The sequence below is a fragment of the Nymphalis io genome, chromosome 25 (assembly GCF_905147045.1).
Source record: "Nymphalis io chromosome 25, ilAglIoxx1.1, whole genome shotgun sequence".
Classification (NCBI taxonomy): domain Eukaryota; kingdom Metazoa; phylum Arthropoda; class Insecta; order Lepidoptera; family Nymphalidae; genus Nymphalis; species Nymphalis io.
Window position 1 is genome coordinate 1,728,993 of NC_065912.1, and position 15,961 is coordinate 1,744,953.

The window sequence follows — 15,961 nt, forward strand, 5'->3', positions numbered from 1 at the left end:
AACAGAGAGAATACGATTGCCATACGACCCGCGTAGGAACCGGCGCCGTTCTGAGTCCGGGGCAGGTGGTGTGAAATATGTTACCGGCCACGGGGTAGCAGGGAACCAGGCTCCCCATGGAAATTCAGCTACTGAAACGTATTATAAGCTACGCCAAATCCAAACAATAGGGACATGGAATGTGCGCGGACTACTCAGCCCTGGTTTTTCAAGGCAAGATGGATGGCATCAGACCACGTGGAAGGATGCCCATGCGATGGACCGACCAAATAAAAACAACTGTTGGCGGTCCTTTGCATGAAAGCACGAGGCTTGCCACTACAGGGACATATGGCGCAGGCTCGTGAGGCGAATAACATCTACGCCGAATAATTTATAATACTTCATGGCGACCACGACCGCTCTGACAAGAGTGTCACGACGAAGAAGAAGAAGAATCTATCATTTATAAATACATAATAATACAATGGCCATTATCCGTTCAAAACTGAACCACAGATAATAAAATGCAAATGTCACACTCGCGCGGGAGTAAATCTTTTATAAGTGGCGATTAACAAACGAAATGTGAAAAGTGATTAAACAATTACGACGAGCTGATGCAAATTATATGAAACACATTTCATACGAGGGCACAATGAAGATAATTTAAACAGCGCATCTGCTATTACACTGACTAGAATAAATAGACCCGCGATTGAACTAACTCGCAGTGTCAAAAGGGCTCTTAAATAACTGGACCCATAAACGTTGTAAGACTCCGCAAACAACTCCGATAGAAGGGTACCCGTGTTATAACGATACCCGCGCTGAATAAATAAAGGGTGTCATTCAAAACATGCCCCAAAATACGATTAAGTGCTTATATACGCGATTATACTCCCTAACGGATTAGAGCGAGAGGGGAGGAGCGGTCGCAGTAAGAAAGAAAGGGATAGCTAGAGGGGGAGATGCGCAATTATGGGGTAGATACGAATTGAGCCAAAATTTAAGCGAAAAGCTATTTATCTCTATATTACTTTATTGTCGATCCATTAGTGTGGAAACAGGACAGATGTATGCGATAGAGTGGGACATCATTATGCGACAAATTGGGGTTGTTAGGCGATTGTAATTTTTACGCCCTATTCGCAATTCGCTACTGTAAGACAAGGACGTTGGATACGTTTTCGTTGTGCGCAAAAGAGATGGCTGTAAAGAACTTAATGTCACGGTTACGAAAGATCAATTACTTGTTAATAATGAGCGCATTGTCAGATATAATTGGTAAGTCGATTCATAATCAGTAGTTTAGTTCTGACTAATGTTTGCTCTTAAAATTGTGGGCGGCCATTTTGTTAGCTTAGATAATAATTACGTGAGAATGTTAAACTGAGTGCTTATTTAAAATTATAGATGGTCGTGTATATTATATTAAAAATTTGTTTATCATAATTATATAAACGTCATATAAAGTTTAGTAATAAATTGTCGATTTTTAATATGTAATGGTTAGGAATACTTGTAACAAGTTAAAATGTAATAAATGTATATGGTAACATCTTAATGTTTTTGGTTATATCTAGGTATCTATGATATTGGACAGTAAGACTATGTCAATACCGGATCTATTTACACTTATTACTAAGTATATAGAGTAATCGTTTTGTAGGGGGACAGTTGTTAGATACCCGACGTCCATTTCAGTACCCCTAAAAACGTGAAAAATTTCTGGATGATAACTTAAGTAGTATTGACGTAAAAGCCGAGATGGCCCAGTGGTAAGAACGCGTGAATCTTAACCGATGATCGTGGGTTCAAACCCGGGCAAGCACCACTGAATTTTCATGTGCTTAATTTCTGATTATAATTCATCTCGTGTTTTACGGTGAAGGAAAACATCGTGAGGAAACCTGCATGTGTCTAATTTCACTGAAATTGTGCCACATGTGAATTCTACCAACCCGCATTGGAGCAGCGTGGTGGAATAAGCTCCAAACCTTCTCCTCAAAAAGAGGAGAGGAGGCCTTTAGCCCAGCAGTGGGACATTCACAGGCTGTTACGGACGGATACGGATATTAACGTGAAAGAATAAAAAACAAACAATTGCATTTATAATACACGTAAAGGTTTACTTACGTTACTTAGCTTATGTTCAATTTAAAACTTGAAAACGCACGTTTTAAGTCGTAGTTTTTTATTTATTAACTTAAAGGTTAAGACGTTAATTATGATTTAACATGTAAATAGTAAATATATGAATGTTATATTAATAAAACGAAAGGAAACAAACAGTCTTATGTTAAGTAAAATTATGTGTAATTAACTCTTACGACATTTTGACCTAACAGTAATAAAATATAAAAGATACGCTATACGTGTATCAATTTAAACATAATAATTATTGTAATAAACTTCGCATATCACTTTCTAGCATTTGAGTTTAGTCTATAGAAGAGTTGCTATCAAACTGCCTCATTGCCATCATGAAAATACCTTCTTTTTTTATAGAATAGGAAGGTGGACGAGCATATGGGCCACCTGATGGTAAGTGGTCACCAAACGCCCTTAGACATTGGCATTGTAAGAAATGTCAACCATCGATCAACAATATCAAGTATTGCTGTTTTGCGGTAGAATATCTGATGAGTGGGTGGTACCTACCCAGACGGACTTGCACAAAGCCCTACCACCAGTAAAATACCTACTCGAAGATAAAACGTTGCCGAAGTTTTTAATTATAAAACCTAAAACATTTGAATTTACATCAATCAATCGAACGAAATAAATCATCTGAATTTTATTCACGAAAAAAAAACGCAATTCATCAAAATATTTTTCAATTATTTTTATTCTTTATGGCTTTACAGCTTCACGTCATCGTCATTCATCGATGTAAAAAAAAGTAATATCCTGTTTTACCCCGGATACTGCTGTTACTTAATATATTTGGAGTTACTTCATTACTATCAAATTATTATGCTGAATCTGTCATAACTTATAACGGTTTATTTATTGATAATACATTCGATGAAAATTAAATAAACTATTATATACTTAGTATCCGCTTTTACTGGTGCTACATAGTCTAAAGCAGAGAAGTCATAGATTTAATTAAGGAAATACTATACCGTAATTATTTGCTGAAATAAATATAAATGTAAATAAATTATTAGTAAAAAAAAAAAGCATTTTTAATAGCAAGCTTTTCTATACAATATGTTTTGTCTATGCCGTAGGACTATACTGTAAGAAAAAACTCGATACCCACCACAGAAAACGAACGTGAAATATAATACAAATATAGGTAACTATAATAAACAAAATAATTGCCAATTTAATAAATTGCTTATTTCAATTGTTTTATAAATAATTAAGATACGATTATGGTTTTACTTCAGAACAGAAACCTTCACACCAACACTAACTACAAATTAACACTACAAAAAAAAGCAAATTAACACTAGAAAAAAAAGCACAGAATACGAACGAGGTAATCATTAAATTTTACGATAATAAAATTACTTTGATATATTTATTCCGTAAAATCACTCTCGAAGCCAACCAAGACTGGGATCATACACATAAACGTTAATAATAATAATAAAATTAAAATAACATCACCACAAGTCTTTTATCAAAATGTTCACGAGTGAGATACGAAGTAAGAAGTACCAATTGTATAAAGGTGTTTGTAAGATATAAATTTCAGAACAGATACATTTTGTTTGAATTCAATTACTCTTACAGCTATAAACTCTTTGGTTTCCAACCTCCTTTTTCATTATAAACTTGCTTGTTTATTATTTATCTAACATAGCAACACTCGTGTTGAAACCCATAACCGATTTAATAACAGATATATATATTTTTAACAAACATATTACCAACTGTACAAATATAAAAATTAAAAAATGATCGCCAAATCCATTCCAAATTGGATTAGGTTATAATAAGCAATACTAATAAATAAAATATTAATTAGTTGATATCACTAATATTAAGATAAATCGAACAAGAATGAATACTCAAAGCGGATGTTGCGAAAAGCCGTTGGTATTTTCATAAAATATAATATAAATACGTGTTATAAATCTTATATGATACGAGTGTCATGATCCCCTGGGCGGAGCCGCGGGGTGCCGTCGTGTTGACACGCGCGCCCTCAGGGAGCAGGGTTGCGCGTTAAACGAAATAACTTCATATCAAATAAAGAAATATATCCGATTGTATATCATAACAAGATATGATATGCTATTTTTTCCTTTGTAATTTAAAAAACAGTCATTAATAGTATATTTTCATTCATAGAAAATTATTTTAATATTAAGAGGAAACTGGGTTATACATAAAAGAGAAATCTATTTTAATTGACATCAAAATTATTATTATAGTGTTTTTTTTTATTATTTAAACTATTTTGTCTTGTGTAATCTATCTTTCTCAATAAATAATCTATTGCATTATTTTAAATTCTCCCACGCAGTTCTTGAGGTTCGCGCGCTCAAACAAACATACTCTTCACCTTTATGATACCATTATAATATTGATGAAATATATTTTATAAGCATTCTGGTTAGCCACCCAAAAACATGTTTTAATAAGGCATAGTATCTAATTTGAAATATAAATACTAAATTAATTAATTAGTAATTAGATAAGGATAGAAAATAACTGTCATTTTATAATAATGTTAGCCGATATCCAAATATATGATAAACATATATACATATACTACTATATTTCGACTGTTTGCATCAGTTTGGGCGTTATTGAGACACAAAAATCCTAACACAAACATTTTAAATTATTAAGATAAATAGAGAGCAATTTAAATATATAATTGCAAATGTGATTACATAGATTATAAAGACGCATATAAGATGATCCCCTGGGCGTGGCCAAAGGGTGCCGACGATTATCAACGCTTCCCTAAGCCAAATAGGGGGAGCGCCAAGATAGACATTCTACCTATCTATATTGTTTAGTATATGTATCCGTAAATAGTACAATAAAATATATTTTATTTGTAAATAGTTTTTGGATTTCAAGATCAAACTTTAATGTAACGTTTCAATGTGTAACGTGATTAACATTCTACCGAGATGAACCGGTAAATAACTGACGTGCTTTTCTAAAATATCTATACTAGAGAACATTACCAAGCGGACTTTACACGGAGAGAAGTGAATTCATTTAAATGTAAATACGAACATGCGTTTAAATCAACACATAAGAAAGAGACAACAATAGTTTTAGACATGTCAAATTGTGTACCAACAAAATAGTCACCTTTCTAAACTTCGTGTTCTTTAACCGAACCATGTTATTGCGATGTAGTTAAAACAAAAATGTCTGCCAAAACTTAAATTAAATTCCATATAAAAGTCAAATCAAAAGTAAGATTTTTCAGTTACAATATTAATGTATTCTAATGAACTTCGATTACTCTTCGATTACTTCGATTACTTTCGTTACTTAATTAATTATTATTACTGATATATAACCACTTCATTTTTTTTATGAGAAAGAAAGGAATTATTTATTGTAAAAAATTGCAGTTATTACATAGCTCTACATAAAAACCCCCTTTAACCCCCTGAGGCCTAAGTTTTAATATATAACATAACATTATTATAAATATACAATATTGAAGTCCTTAACAATTTGCTTTTTTTCTAATAATAAAATAAAGTTGATATATTTTAATGTGTCATTAACTATGGACAACATTTTTATAATATACAAAATAAAAAAACAAATAAAATAAAGCAATTTTGTGGATTTCCGATTTTAACTGTTGCCACTGACAATATTAAAAAAAAACAATCATCACTAGCAGCTGAGCCAAACGATTATTTACGATGTATCTGTAGAAACTCTTTTGTAAAAGTAATTACAATATACTTTTATTACTATAAATGAAATTTAACAAATATAGGCGAGTGTCATTAATAAAAACATACATTTATCGCATTCATAATAATTAAAGTTGTTTTTGCTTCAATGTTGCCTGACATTAAATTCTTCGATGATCAAAACTGGTCGAGCCTCGTAATTTTATATTATTAAGTAAATTGTACACCTGCCTCATACGGTCTGCAGCGATTATAATAAAATGTTTATGTAGATAATTTGATTATTGGGAATTGTGAAAATGTTGAAATAAATCAACATACGCTTTTTATTTACTTTCGAGCTGTTCTATTAGCCAACTTTACAATATTGACATATCTTTTTTTAAACAAGGAAATGTTTCTTATTTAAGTTGACTTATGATTTAATTTATAATGCCTAAAATCTAATATTTTGATATAAGAATTCAAAAGAAATACCGAAAGAGTTTTAATGTTATAATTAAATATGAATCGTAAAAAGATCTAGATCTCTCGACTTCACGCATGAAAAACTTTCAATTGGCACAAAAAAATGAGTAAAACCTCATCAAAACGTAATAAATATAACAGCAATTCAAGGCTCATTACCTCGCAATTTTCGATGTTAATTGTACACAAGAACAACGCATGCTTTGTAAAAAAATACACAGAAAAAGCAACTGTCATGAATGACTGAGCTTGCAATATAATAAATAAGATACATGTTTTAAAAATAATCCACATTACATTCACATTTATGTAAATGTAATAAAAGCTAATTTGGCGTGTATATTTTTTTAAATGTGTTGTTGTTTGTGCGTTACTTCGATTAAAGGATGAATTCTTAACGCTTTCAGGTACGGAAGGTTTTAAAGAGCAAGTTGTTGCAACATCAAATTAAAAAAGGTAAGAAAACCCTTTCCTTATTTTAATTCAAATTTTCTTTTTTATAATTAAAAAAAAAATACAAATTTAAACTGTCAAAATGATATCTTTATTTAAAGAAACAATTTAAATAGAAATTAAAACGTTCCATTTAACACATCAATAAATAATAATGTCGTCTACACACATGGTCATTAGAATTAATGCAGCTAATAAATTCACGATAACATTATAACCGATGTTTGTCTATTTATAATGCCCGATTCTGTTGTAAATACATCACTATCGAATGACAACACTTACAATGTTAAACGTACACAACTAAATAGCTGTAATAAATATACTTACGACATCTTTATAAAATAATCTTGTAACATTATATAATATGCCTTAAATAATAAATAAGCTACATTTATGCGATGTTACATATATATATATTTTTTTTTTTATAGAATAGGAAGGTGGACGAGCATATGGGCCACCTGATGGTAAGTGGTCACCAACGCTCTTAGACATTAGCATTGTAAGAAATGTCAACCATCGCTTACATATCCAATGCGCCACCAACCTTTGGAACTAAGATTTTATGTCCCTTGTGCCTGTAATTACACTGGCTCACTCACCCTTCAAACCGGAACACAACAATATCAAGTATTGCTGTTTTGCGGTAGAATATCTGATGAGTGGGTGGTACCTACCCAGACGAGCTTGCACAAAGCCCTACCACCAGTATATACAGTATATATACAGTATGTGATGTTTAATATGACATACCTATACGAATGAAATGTATCTGATAGCAGATTACTTGTATTATAGAAGCTCAAAGATATTAGTCATAACTATTTCATGTTTTTTTTTTTTTATTTGTATTTGTGACTGCTACATCAAAGATAAAGCCTAGTAATTCAGATTTACAATAGCGCCACAGTCTTTCTGTTTATGTAAGTCTAATCTAGCGAATAGTTTTTAAGCGATTCCCAACGAATGAGCTGTTTTTTTTTACTTGTATCAATGATTAATGTTATTAAAACCTTGTTCTGATAAAGTGTATACTATTATTAAATTATTTCATTTATGTTATAATTTATTAAAAATTTAGTGGTATAATCTTTTTTTTATTATATGAGTAGCCTTTTTATATTATGCCAGTGTAGTCTAATAAATAAATATAGAAAGTCTTTTTCATTATTCCAATTAAAAGTGTCCCATTAATTAACTCAAAGTATTAACTGATATCTTCAGAAAAATGACCTTTATTTAAAAAGTTATTTGACATAATTCTTATGTATATCTAGATAACCCAATGAAATTATTACTAACTATTTTTTAAATTAGAAACTTGGACATTTTTTTTTTATTTTCTTCCTTTATAAAATATTATTCATTTTTCATCTTAGTAACAAATGGCTAGCGTTTTAAATCCTACCTTATGTCGAACGTCTAATTAGCCATAAAATTATACGTAATTAAAACATTTTGCCAACCTTAAAATGAAAAATTAAAAAAATAATAATTATACAATTTTGAGCTGTTGACGTGGTAATGACAGAGTGGCTTGTCAAGTAAAAAAGAGAATGACGATTCCTAAAAAGGTATAATTTAAATAATTTTATTGTTCATAAGAATGCGAATAATATTACCAACATTTATGTAAAGTACTATAAGATATGTTTATCAAAATGAAATCCATTTAACTTAAGACTAAAAGGTAAAGATATTTCAAAACAAAAACGAAACACCGGCTCGCTATTTTTTATTACCCGTCGTATTATGATGAATCATAATGAAAATTATAAATAAAGTTCGAATGAAACAAAACTCGCTAACATTCCTTCGACAGTTTCATCAGAATATTTTATTTCCAAAACGAAGTTAGTTTTTAATCAGTAACGTTTGACATTGAATTTATTAAACGATAACTTAATAATCTGACGCATTTATACTGACTTAGATAACATAAACGTGTATAAGAAATGTTAAATTCATTTAATTTATTGAATGATCCGCACAGATTAATTAAATGACAACGCGGAAATGACAGAAACGTCAAATCAAAACGGCAATGAAAGAAACAGAAATGACGTTAGACGACGGAATGATTAATTAAATAGTTAAGTATATAAATATATATATATATGACCCACATATATATGCACTAAATGTGAAACTCTTGCAATCATCGTTTGCATTCAGCTGTAAATAATATCAATGCTGTAGAAACTGGGCTAATAATCGCCGGCCACACCCGGGCGTGTCTTTAGTATGGTTCGCAGAAACATTATCATTTACTTATATTTTATATTATTTTTAAATGGAAATGCGACAGATGTTAAACGGCCTTATATTTACTTAAAGATGACGGGCCGGTTGACGTGGTTGGTAGATATTTGCCTTTCACGCCGAAGGTTGTGGGTTCGATTCCCACCCAGACATTTGTGTGCATGAACATGTCTGTTTGTCCTGAGTCTGGTTATAATTATCTATATAAGTATGTATTTACAAAAGAAAAGTAGTATATGTAGTATATCAGTTGTCTGGTTTCCATAGTACAAGCTCTGCTTGGTTTGGGATCAGATGGTCGTATGTGAATAATGTCCCAGGATATTATTATTAAAGAGGTATCAAGTTATTTGATCAGTGGTGGCTTGTATATGATATTGCTGGAGACAGCTGATGAATATTTCATATGATAATAATTTCACGAATCTAAGTATGATTAAGTTTTCTTTTTATTGTATTAGGTAAGTAAATTGGCAATGGTAAGTAGTCACCACGACCTGTAGACATTAGTACAAAGAAATATCAGCCACTCTATACCAACCTTGAGCTAAGATATTATATTAAGGGTCAGAACCCTTGTGCCCGTTACACCCTTCATACGGAACACATCAATAGTAAGTATTGCTGTTTGGCTGTGGAACATCTGGTCAGTGGGTGATACCTACCGAGACGGGCTTACACACCAAAGTACCAACGGGCTTAATCACCAAATAAGTTAGAAGAAGCGCATATTATTTAATTTACTATGACACAGTTCTCATATTTTACAAATCACTCAATGTATTATTACGTTATGTTTTTTACGTATATTATGATCAACATAATTAAAAAATTGCATATTCTAATGAAAAAAAGCCGAGATGGAGTGGTTAGAACGGATGAATCTTAACCGATGATCATGGACTAGAACCCACGAATTTTCATGTGCTTAATTTGTGTTTATAATTCATCTCGTGCTTGACGATGAAGAAAAACACCGTGAAGAAACCTGCATATGTCTGATTTCATTGAAGTTCTGCCACTTGTGTATTCTACCAACCCGCACTGGAGCAGCGTGATGGAATAAGCTCCAAACCTTCTCCTCAAAAAGGGAGAGGAGGCCTTAGCCCAGCAGTGGGACATTAACAGTTACTATTACTATATTCTAAGGAACCTGACATAAAACAACTGCAACTGCTATAAATTTCTCTTTCATAAAAAAAATGCATAAATAGTTACTATTAACAGACTTCAAAAGTAATGATGCTGCGCTACTGATTCACTGGAGATTCAATTCAAATAAAGATTGCAATAATAATAAAATCAAATAGATATTACTTAAGCAATAATTCAAGTAAATCCAGAAGATACAACAAGTTTTATATCTAAAAACCAACAGAAGCTTCAAGGAGTTAATATTTAATCTATATAACCATGTAATTATATTTTCTGCTATCTGTACTCGGACAGGGACGCACGCAACGCCTAATGAACGTAATTATTGAGTTTTTTTATCAATTTTAGTATTAAACGCAATGTTGATACCTTTGCCGATTTCATTATTACATACGTCAGCAACAATTAATATTGCATCTATATTTAACATTACGCCGATTTGTTATCTGTAATTGATATTTAAACTGCCAAAATTTATGATCTTATTATATTGCATATTTTTTTTGTTTACGTTCTGAAATTAAACATTAAAAATCTTTACCATGAATACAATTTTTTAGTACAATTAAAGCAATCTCAATAAAAAAATTTTATCTTATAATTTAATATTCAAATTTTTTTTTCTTAATTAATTTTTTGCGGCCTTACTTATAAAAGTTAAGCGTATGATTAATAAAACAACGCTGTCTTCTTTTTTCGAATGTTAAATCAAAACCTAATTACATAGAGAGTGAAATCAGTGTTTAACTAAACAGGCGCTTATTATCATTTATAAGTAACGCGGTTAATGCAAAATTAAAATGACCAGTTCTATACGGTCCTAAGATACTGCAGTTGTTTTAGTACGAACAGTTTAACCAACATTACGTTGATATTATATATCATAATGATTTTGAAATTTAACATTTGAAATTAAAACGAACGAATGATTGATAAAAGCCGAGATGGCGTAGTGGTTAGAACACGTGAATCTCAACCGATGATCGTGGGTTCAAACCCGGGCAAGCACCACTGAATTTTCATGTGCTTAATTTATGTTTATAATTCATCTCGTGCTTGACGGTGAAGGAAAACATCGTGAGGAAACCTGCATGTGTCAAATTTCATTGAATTTCTGCCACATGTGTATTCTACCGACCCGCATTAAAGCAGCGTGGTGGAATAAGCTCCAAAACCTTCTCCTCAAAAGGGAGAGGAGGCCTTAGCCCAGCAGTGGGACATTAACAGGCTGTTACTGATTGATCAATCGGATTAGTGAATGAAAAATTTACATGACAATAATAAGAGGTCGACTAAAGTTTTCGATATCGGTTGTTTGATGTGAAACATTAAGAATGACGCTCTCTTATCTGGTCCTACTCCTCTCCGCTGTCATGTGTATTTTTTACGTCCATATACATATAATACTAGCTAAGCGTCCGGGCTTGGCACGGGTAGAAGAGTGTATTTTGGGTAGGATGCGCGTAAAATCAGTTCTTAGTGAGCGTGTACGTCGGGGAAGGAGTAACTGTGACAATCGTGCGTATAGTTTAGGAGATCTCGTAATGAGTAGTATTTCGCTTATATATATATATATATATATTTATATATATATTAGAAACTATGTTTTTATTTTGTTTCATATATATTTATTGGCTATCTTTATAAGTTCTACCTAACTTAGCAATCTAGAGTACATGCCCGAAATTCAAGGATATAAATAATATAAAATAAATGAGAGGTCATTTACCTGAGTCTCTGTCAAGCTCAACGCTTGTGCTAATTGTTTCCTTTCAGCACCGACAACGTAATGGTTCTTCTCGAAAGCGTGCTCCAGCTTCAACAGCTGGGAGGGGGAGAAGGCTGTTCTGATTCGTTTCGGCTTGCGGAACGGCTGAAGGAGGAAGCCGGGGATATCTGGACCTGGTGACAAAATCGACTTATTAAAATGTATTTCAGTGAACTAATAGACGTTTTCATTCTAAGGAATTTGTAGACATTATTAATTATTTAATACTTATTATCGATTTATCAAAGCTCTAAACCGGTTGGAACCGGATTGTCATAATCAGTTAATAATAGAATAAATTAATGAGACATGGCAATTGCTACATTTTTTTATAGAAAAGGACGGCGAACGAGCATATGGCCTATCTGATGGTAAGTGGTCATCAACAATTGTAAGAAATGTTAACCATCGCTTACAACACCAATGCGCCACCAACCTTGGGAACTAAGATGTTATGTCCCTTGTGCCTATAATTACACTTCTGATGATTGGGTGGTACCTACCCAGACGAGCTTGCACAAAGCTCTACCACCAGTAAAAATAGATACATACCTGAAGCCGCGGTTTTTTTGTCACAAATCTAATATTTTCTGATTTTATATACTGGGACGTGTCGACATTTTAATTATAAGTAATTATATAAAAATGAAATAATTTTAAAGCACGCTAATTCATTTAGATGGGGTTAGTATCCATTTGTTTTCATGCGTATAAATTAACTTAAAGTAATTAAAATATACAATTTAATTAATGAAAAAAGCTTAAATACTTGAATTAAATAATAACGAATTTCTTAATAGAAAAACCCAGCAGTTCTTATTGACCCGATTTAGGGTATGCAGAATTTAAAGTTAGCCATTAACATGATCTTTAAGGGTAGTTTATTATACCGTAAGTAACACATGATATATCCATATAATAATTACTATCATATTAATAATCTCAAACGCTTTATCGATTTTGATGAAACTTTAAACATTAAATAATAAGACCATAACCATTATTAAAAATTAAAAAAAAAACATATGTTTAGTTTTAATTTCGAACTTTTTCTTCTATTCTTATTTTTTTAATTGATAACTTTAGGGTTTGTTTATAACTACCAAACAAATATAACGATTAATTAGACATTAATTTGACAAATAGAGGAGAAACTGAATGAGTTGAAATGTCTTTTCCTTGTCTACCTTTATAAAGATTTAACCTATAAAATATTTTGAAAGCATTTGAAAGCCGTGCTAACAGTGAATGATGTCCTCCTGACTGCTTTTGACCACGCTGGCCAATCCGAGAAGAGATTAGCCACCTGCGCACATATTAGAGTGCACAAGTGTGTGCGCAAACACAGGTGCACTCACTATTCCCTTACTCATATTCCGATGGGATGGCAATCCGACACGACCGGAAAGAGTTCAGGCAGAACCAACGTGTTTACGTGCATTATGTACGCATAAATTAATTAAATATAATTAAGGTTCATTTGTAATTAATTAAATAATTAAACCATTTATCGAAACATTATTAGTTATATTTAAAGTTATAAATCATCATAAAACATTGATTAAACACAAACTTAATACATTCAGACATTTTCAATTATACTGACATTTATACAAACATTTATGTTAATTATACAAAATATTAAATACATTAATTATCTGTACGTTCATTAAACATAATCTCCGTAACATTTCAAGTTCTAAAAGCTTGCAAATATAATAACAGGCTATTTCGTACGGAGTATCTTTGTAATGGCGGTCAGCTATTAAAATTAAATTAAGCAAAGATTACCGCTAAGCGACCAACAGCCGGTTAATCTATCAACCGCTTACATACATACATTTTACGAAGAATTATTAAGTAAGGAAAGAAATAATACTGTTTTATAAATTGCATGTTGTTCATGACTTTAACGCTGATGAGTAAGGATCTAACCGAACGTTTTCGTATTATAATGTTAGTTAATTATCGTAGAAAATATTATATTGCTAAGTAAAAACCAGATAATTCCAGTTTGTAGATTGTAGATAAACGTGTATAAAAACAAACGTGTGTACTAGGCTTAAGCCTTATTATCATCATTAAATAGGTTTTATATTAATACTGGCAATGTTCTAGAAACTTCTAATAGATTCGTTCGGTTTGATAGGTCATGTATGAGGGATGTTTTTTTTAATATTATAATTAAAAGTTTCGTTATCGTATTACCAAGTATTAAAACCATAGATTTTCTCTATGGATTCGTTCGAACATAAATTTTACTCAGAATAATTACCGTGTTAATTCATACTGGTGGTAGGGCTTTGTGCAAGCTCGTCTGGGTAGGTACCACCCACTCATCAGATATTCTACCGCAAAACAGCAGTACTTGTTATTGTTGTGTTCCGGTTTGAAGGTTGAGTGAGCCAGTGTAATTACAGGCACAAGGGACATAACATCTTAGTTCCCAAGGTTGGTGGCGCATTGGTGATGTAAGCGATGGTTAACATTGCTTACAATGCCAATGTCTAAGGGCGCTTGGTGACCACTTACCATCAGGTGGCCCATATGCTCGTCCACCTTCATATTCTATAAAAAAAAAAAAAATATTCTGCCCGCGTATGAATAATTTTGTTTGTTTCAATATTTATTTGTTTGGAAAAGGAGCTAACTAATAAATAAAATGCAGTTGAGTTTCTATTTATAACAAATGCAATGAGAACTAAGACAAAATGAATTTACTTTCAAAATTTCAACACTTAAACAGTACCTTATTTAGTCTTGAACATACAACACAATTATTCTATGCATATACTCTTAAATACGTCAAAAACAATCAATCAAATTCAAATTAATGAAAAACAAATAATAAAAATATCCTCCGAACGATTCAGGCTACGGCGGTCAATCTCAAAAGAGATTAGCCAACTACGCAGGACATATTATAGTGCACGAATGTGTGCGCAAACACAAGTGCACTCTCTATTCCCTAACTCTCATAATCCGATGGGATGGCAATCCGACACGACCGGAAAGAGTTCAGGCGCAGGACCAACGGCTTTATGCGCTTTCCGAGGCACGGAAGTGTTCACACTTCCAACTTCCAGACTCCGGTCTGCTACTGAGAATTTTCTGACAGAAAAACCCAATAACTTTTTATTGGCCTGACCTGTGAATTGAACCGAGGACCTCCGGGTGTGCCATCAAGCCTACTACTTATTAAAAACATAAATGCATAAAGTTTCAATTAATATAATTATCTAAAGTTTTTGACACACTTTAAATGGTCTACGAATGATATAGTCAGTGCAATAATATTAGCAAATTGCGGACATTAACATAAGGCCACAGCGCCACCCACGCTTACCGTCGGCACGGTGTAGGATAACTTTTAATGGGCAAGTGAACGATGTAAAGACGATTTAGAGACTTAATTTCTTAGGACGCAATGAGATTTATTATATAAGTGCAACGTTATGTATGTAACGATTCAGAATGAAACGTTTTTGACGACAAAGTAATGCTTTGATTTGCTTATTACCTTTTTTATATTCGAATTAAAACATTTCATATTTTTCGTTTTTTTTTTTAAGTGATAGAAAAATAATTTTAAAATGAAAAATTTATTAATATACAAATAAAAGTTTTATGTATTTCAAGTAACAACATGTTTCGTGTAATTATTGAAAGGCACACTGACATCAAGACCAGTCTATCTTTTAATAAAAGCCTGACAAGAAAGGCATTAGATAATTTAGTAAAACCAAACTTATGACTAGGAGATTTTTATTTACGATCCAGCCAGTGTAATTACAGGCACAAGGGACATAACATCTTAGTTCCCAAGGTTGGTGGCACATTGGTGATGTAAGCGATGGTTAACGTTTCTTACAATGCCGATGTTGATGGGCGTTGGTGACCACTTATCATCAGGTGGCCCATATGCTCGTCCGCTTTCCTATCCTATAAAAAAAAAACGATCCTACCATCCTATTCACTGAGTTATATGAATGCAATGAAAACATAATTAAGTATA

The 15,961-nt window shown here is 32.1% G+C and overlaps 1 protein-coding gene across 1 annotated transcript in view; it reads right to left on the reverse strand.

The window, feature by feature from the left end:
• Positions 1-15,961, reverse strand: part of LOC126778259 (homeotic protein empty spiracles-like) — a 35,854-nt gene that overhangs the window by 7,001 nt on the left and 12,892 nt on the right. Inside the window, exon 2 of the mRNA XM_050501748.1 lies at positions 11,908-12,080. Coding sequence (XP_050357705.1) covers positions 11,908-12,080 — 173 coding nt within the window. The remainder of the gene's footprint in view (positions 1-11,907; positions 12,081-15,961) is intronic.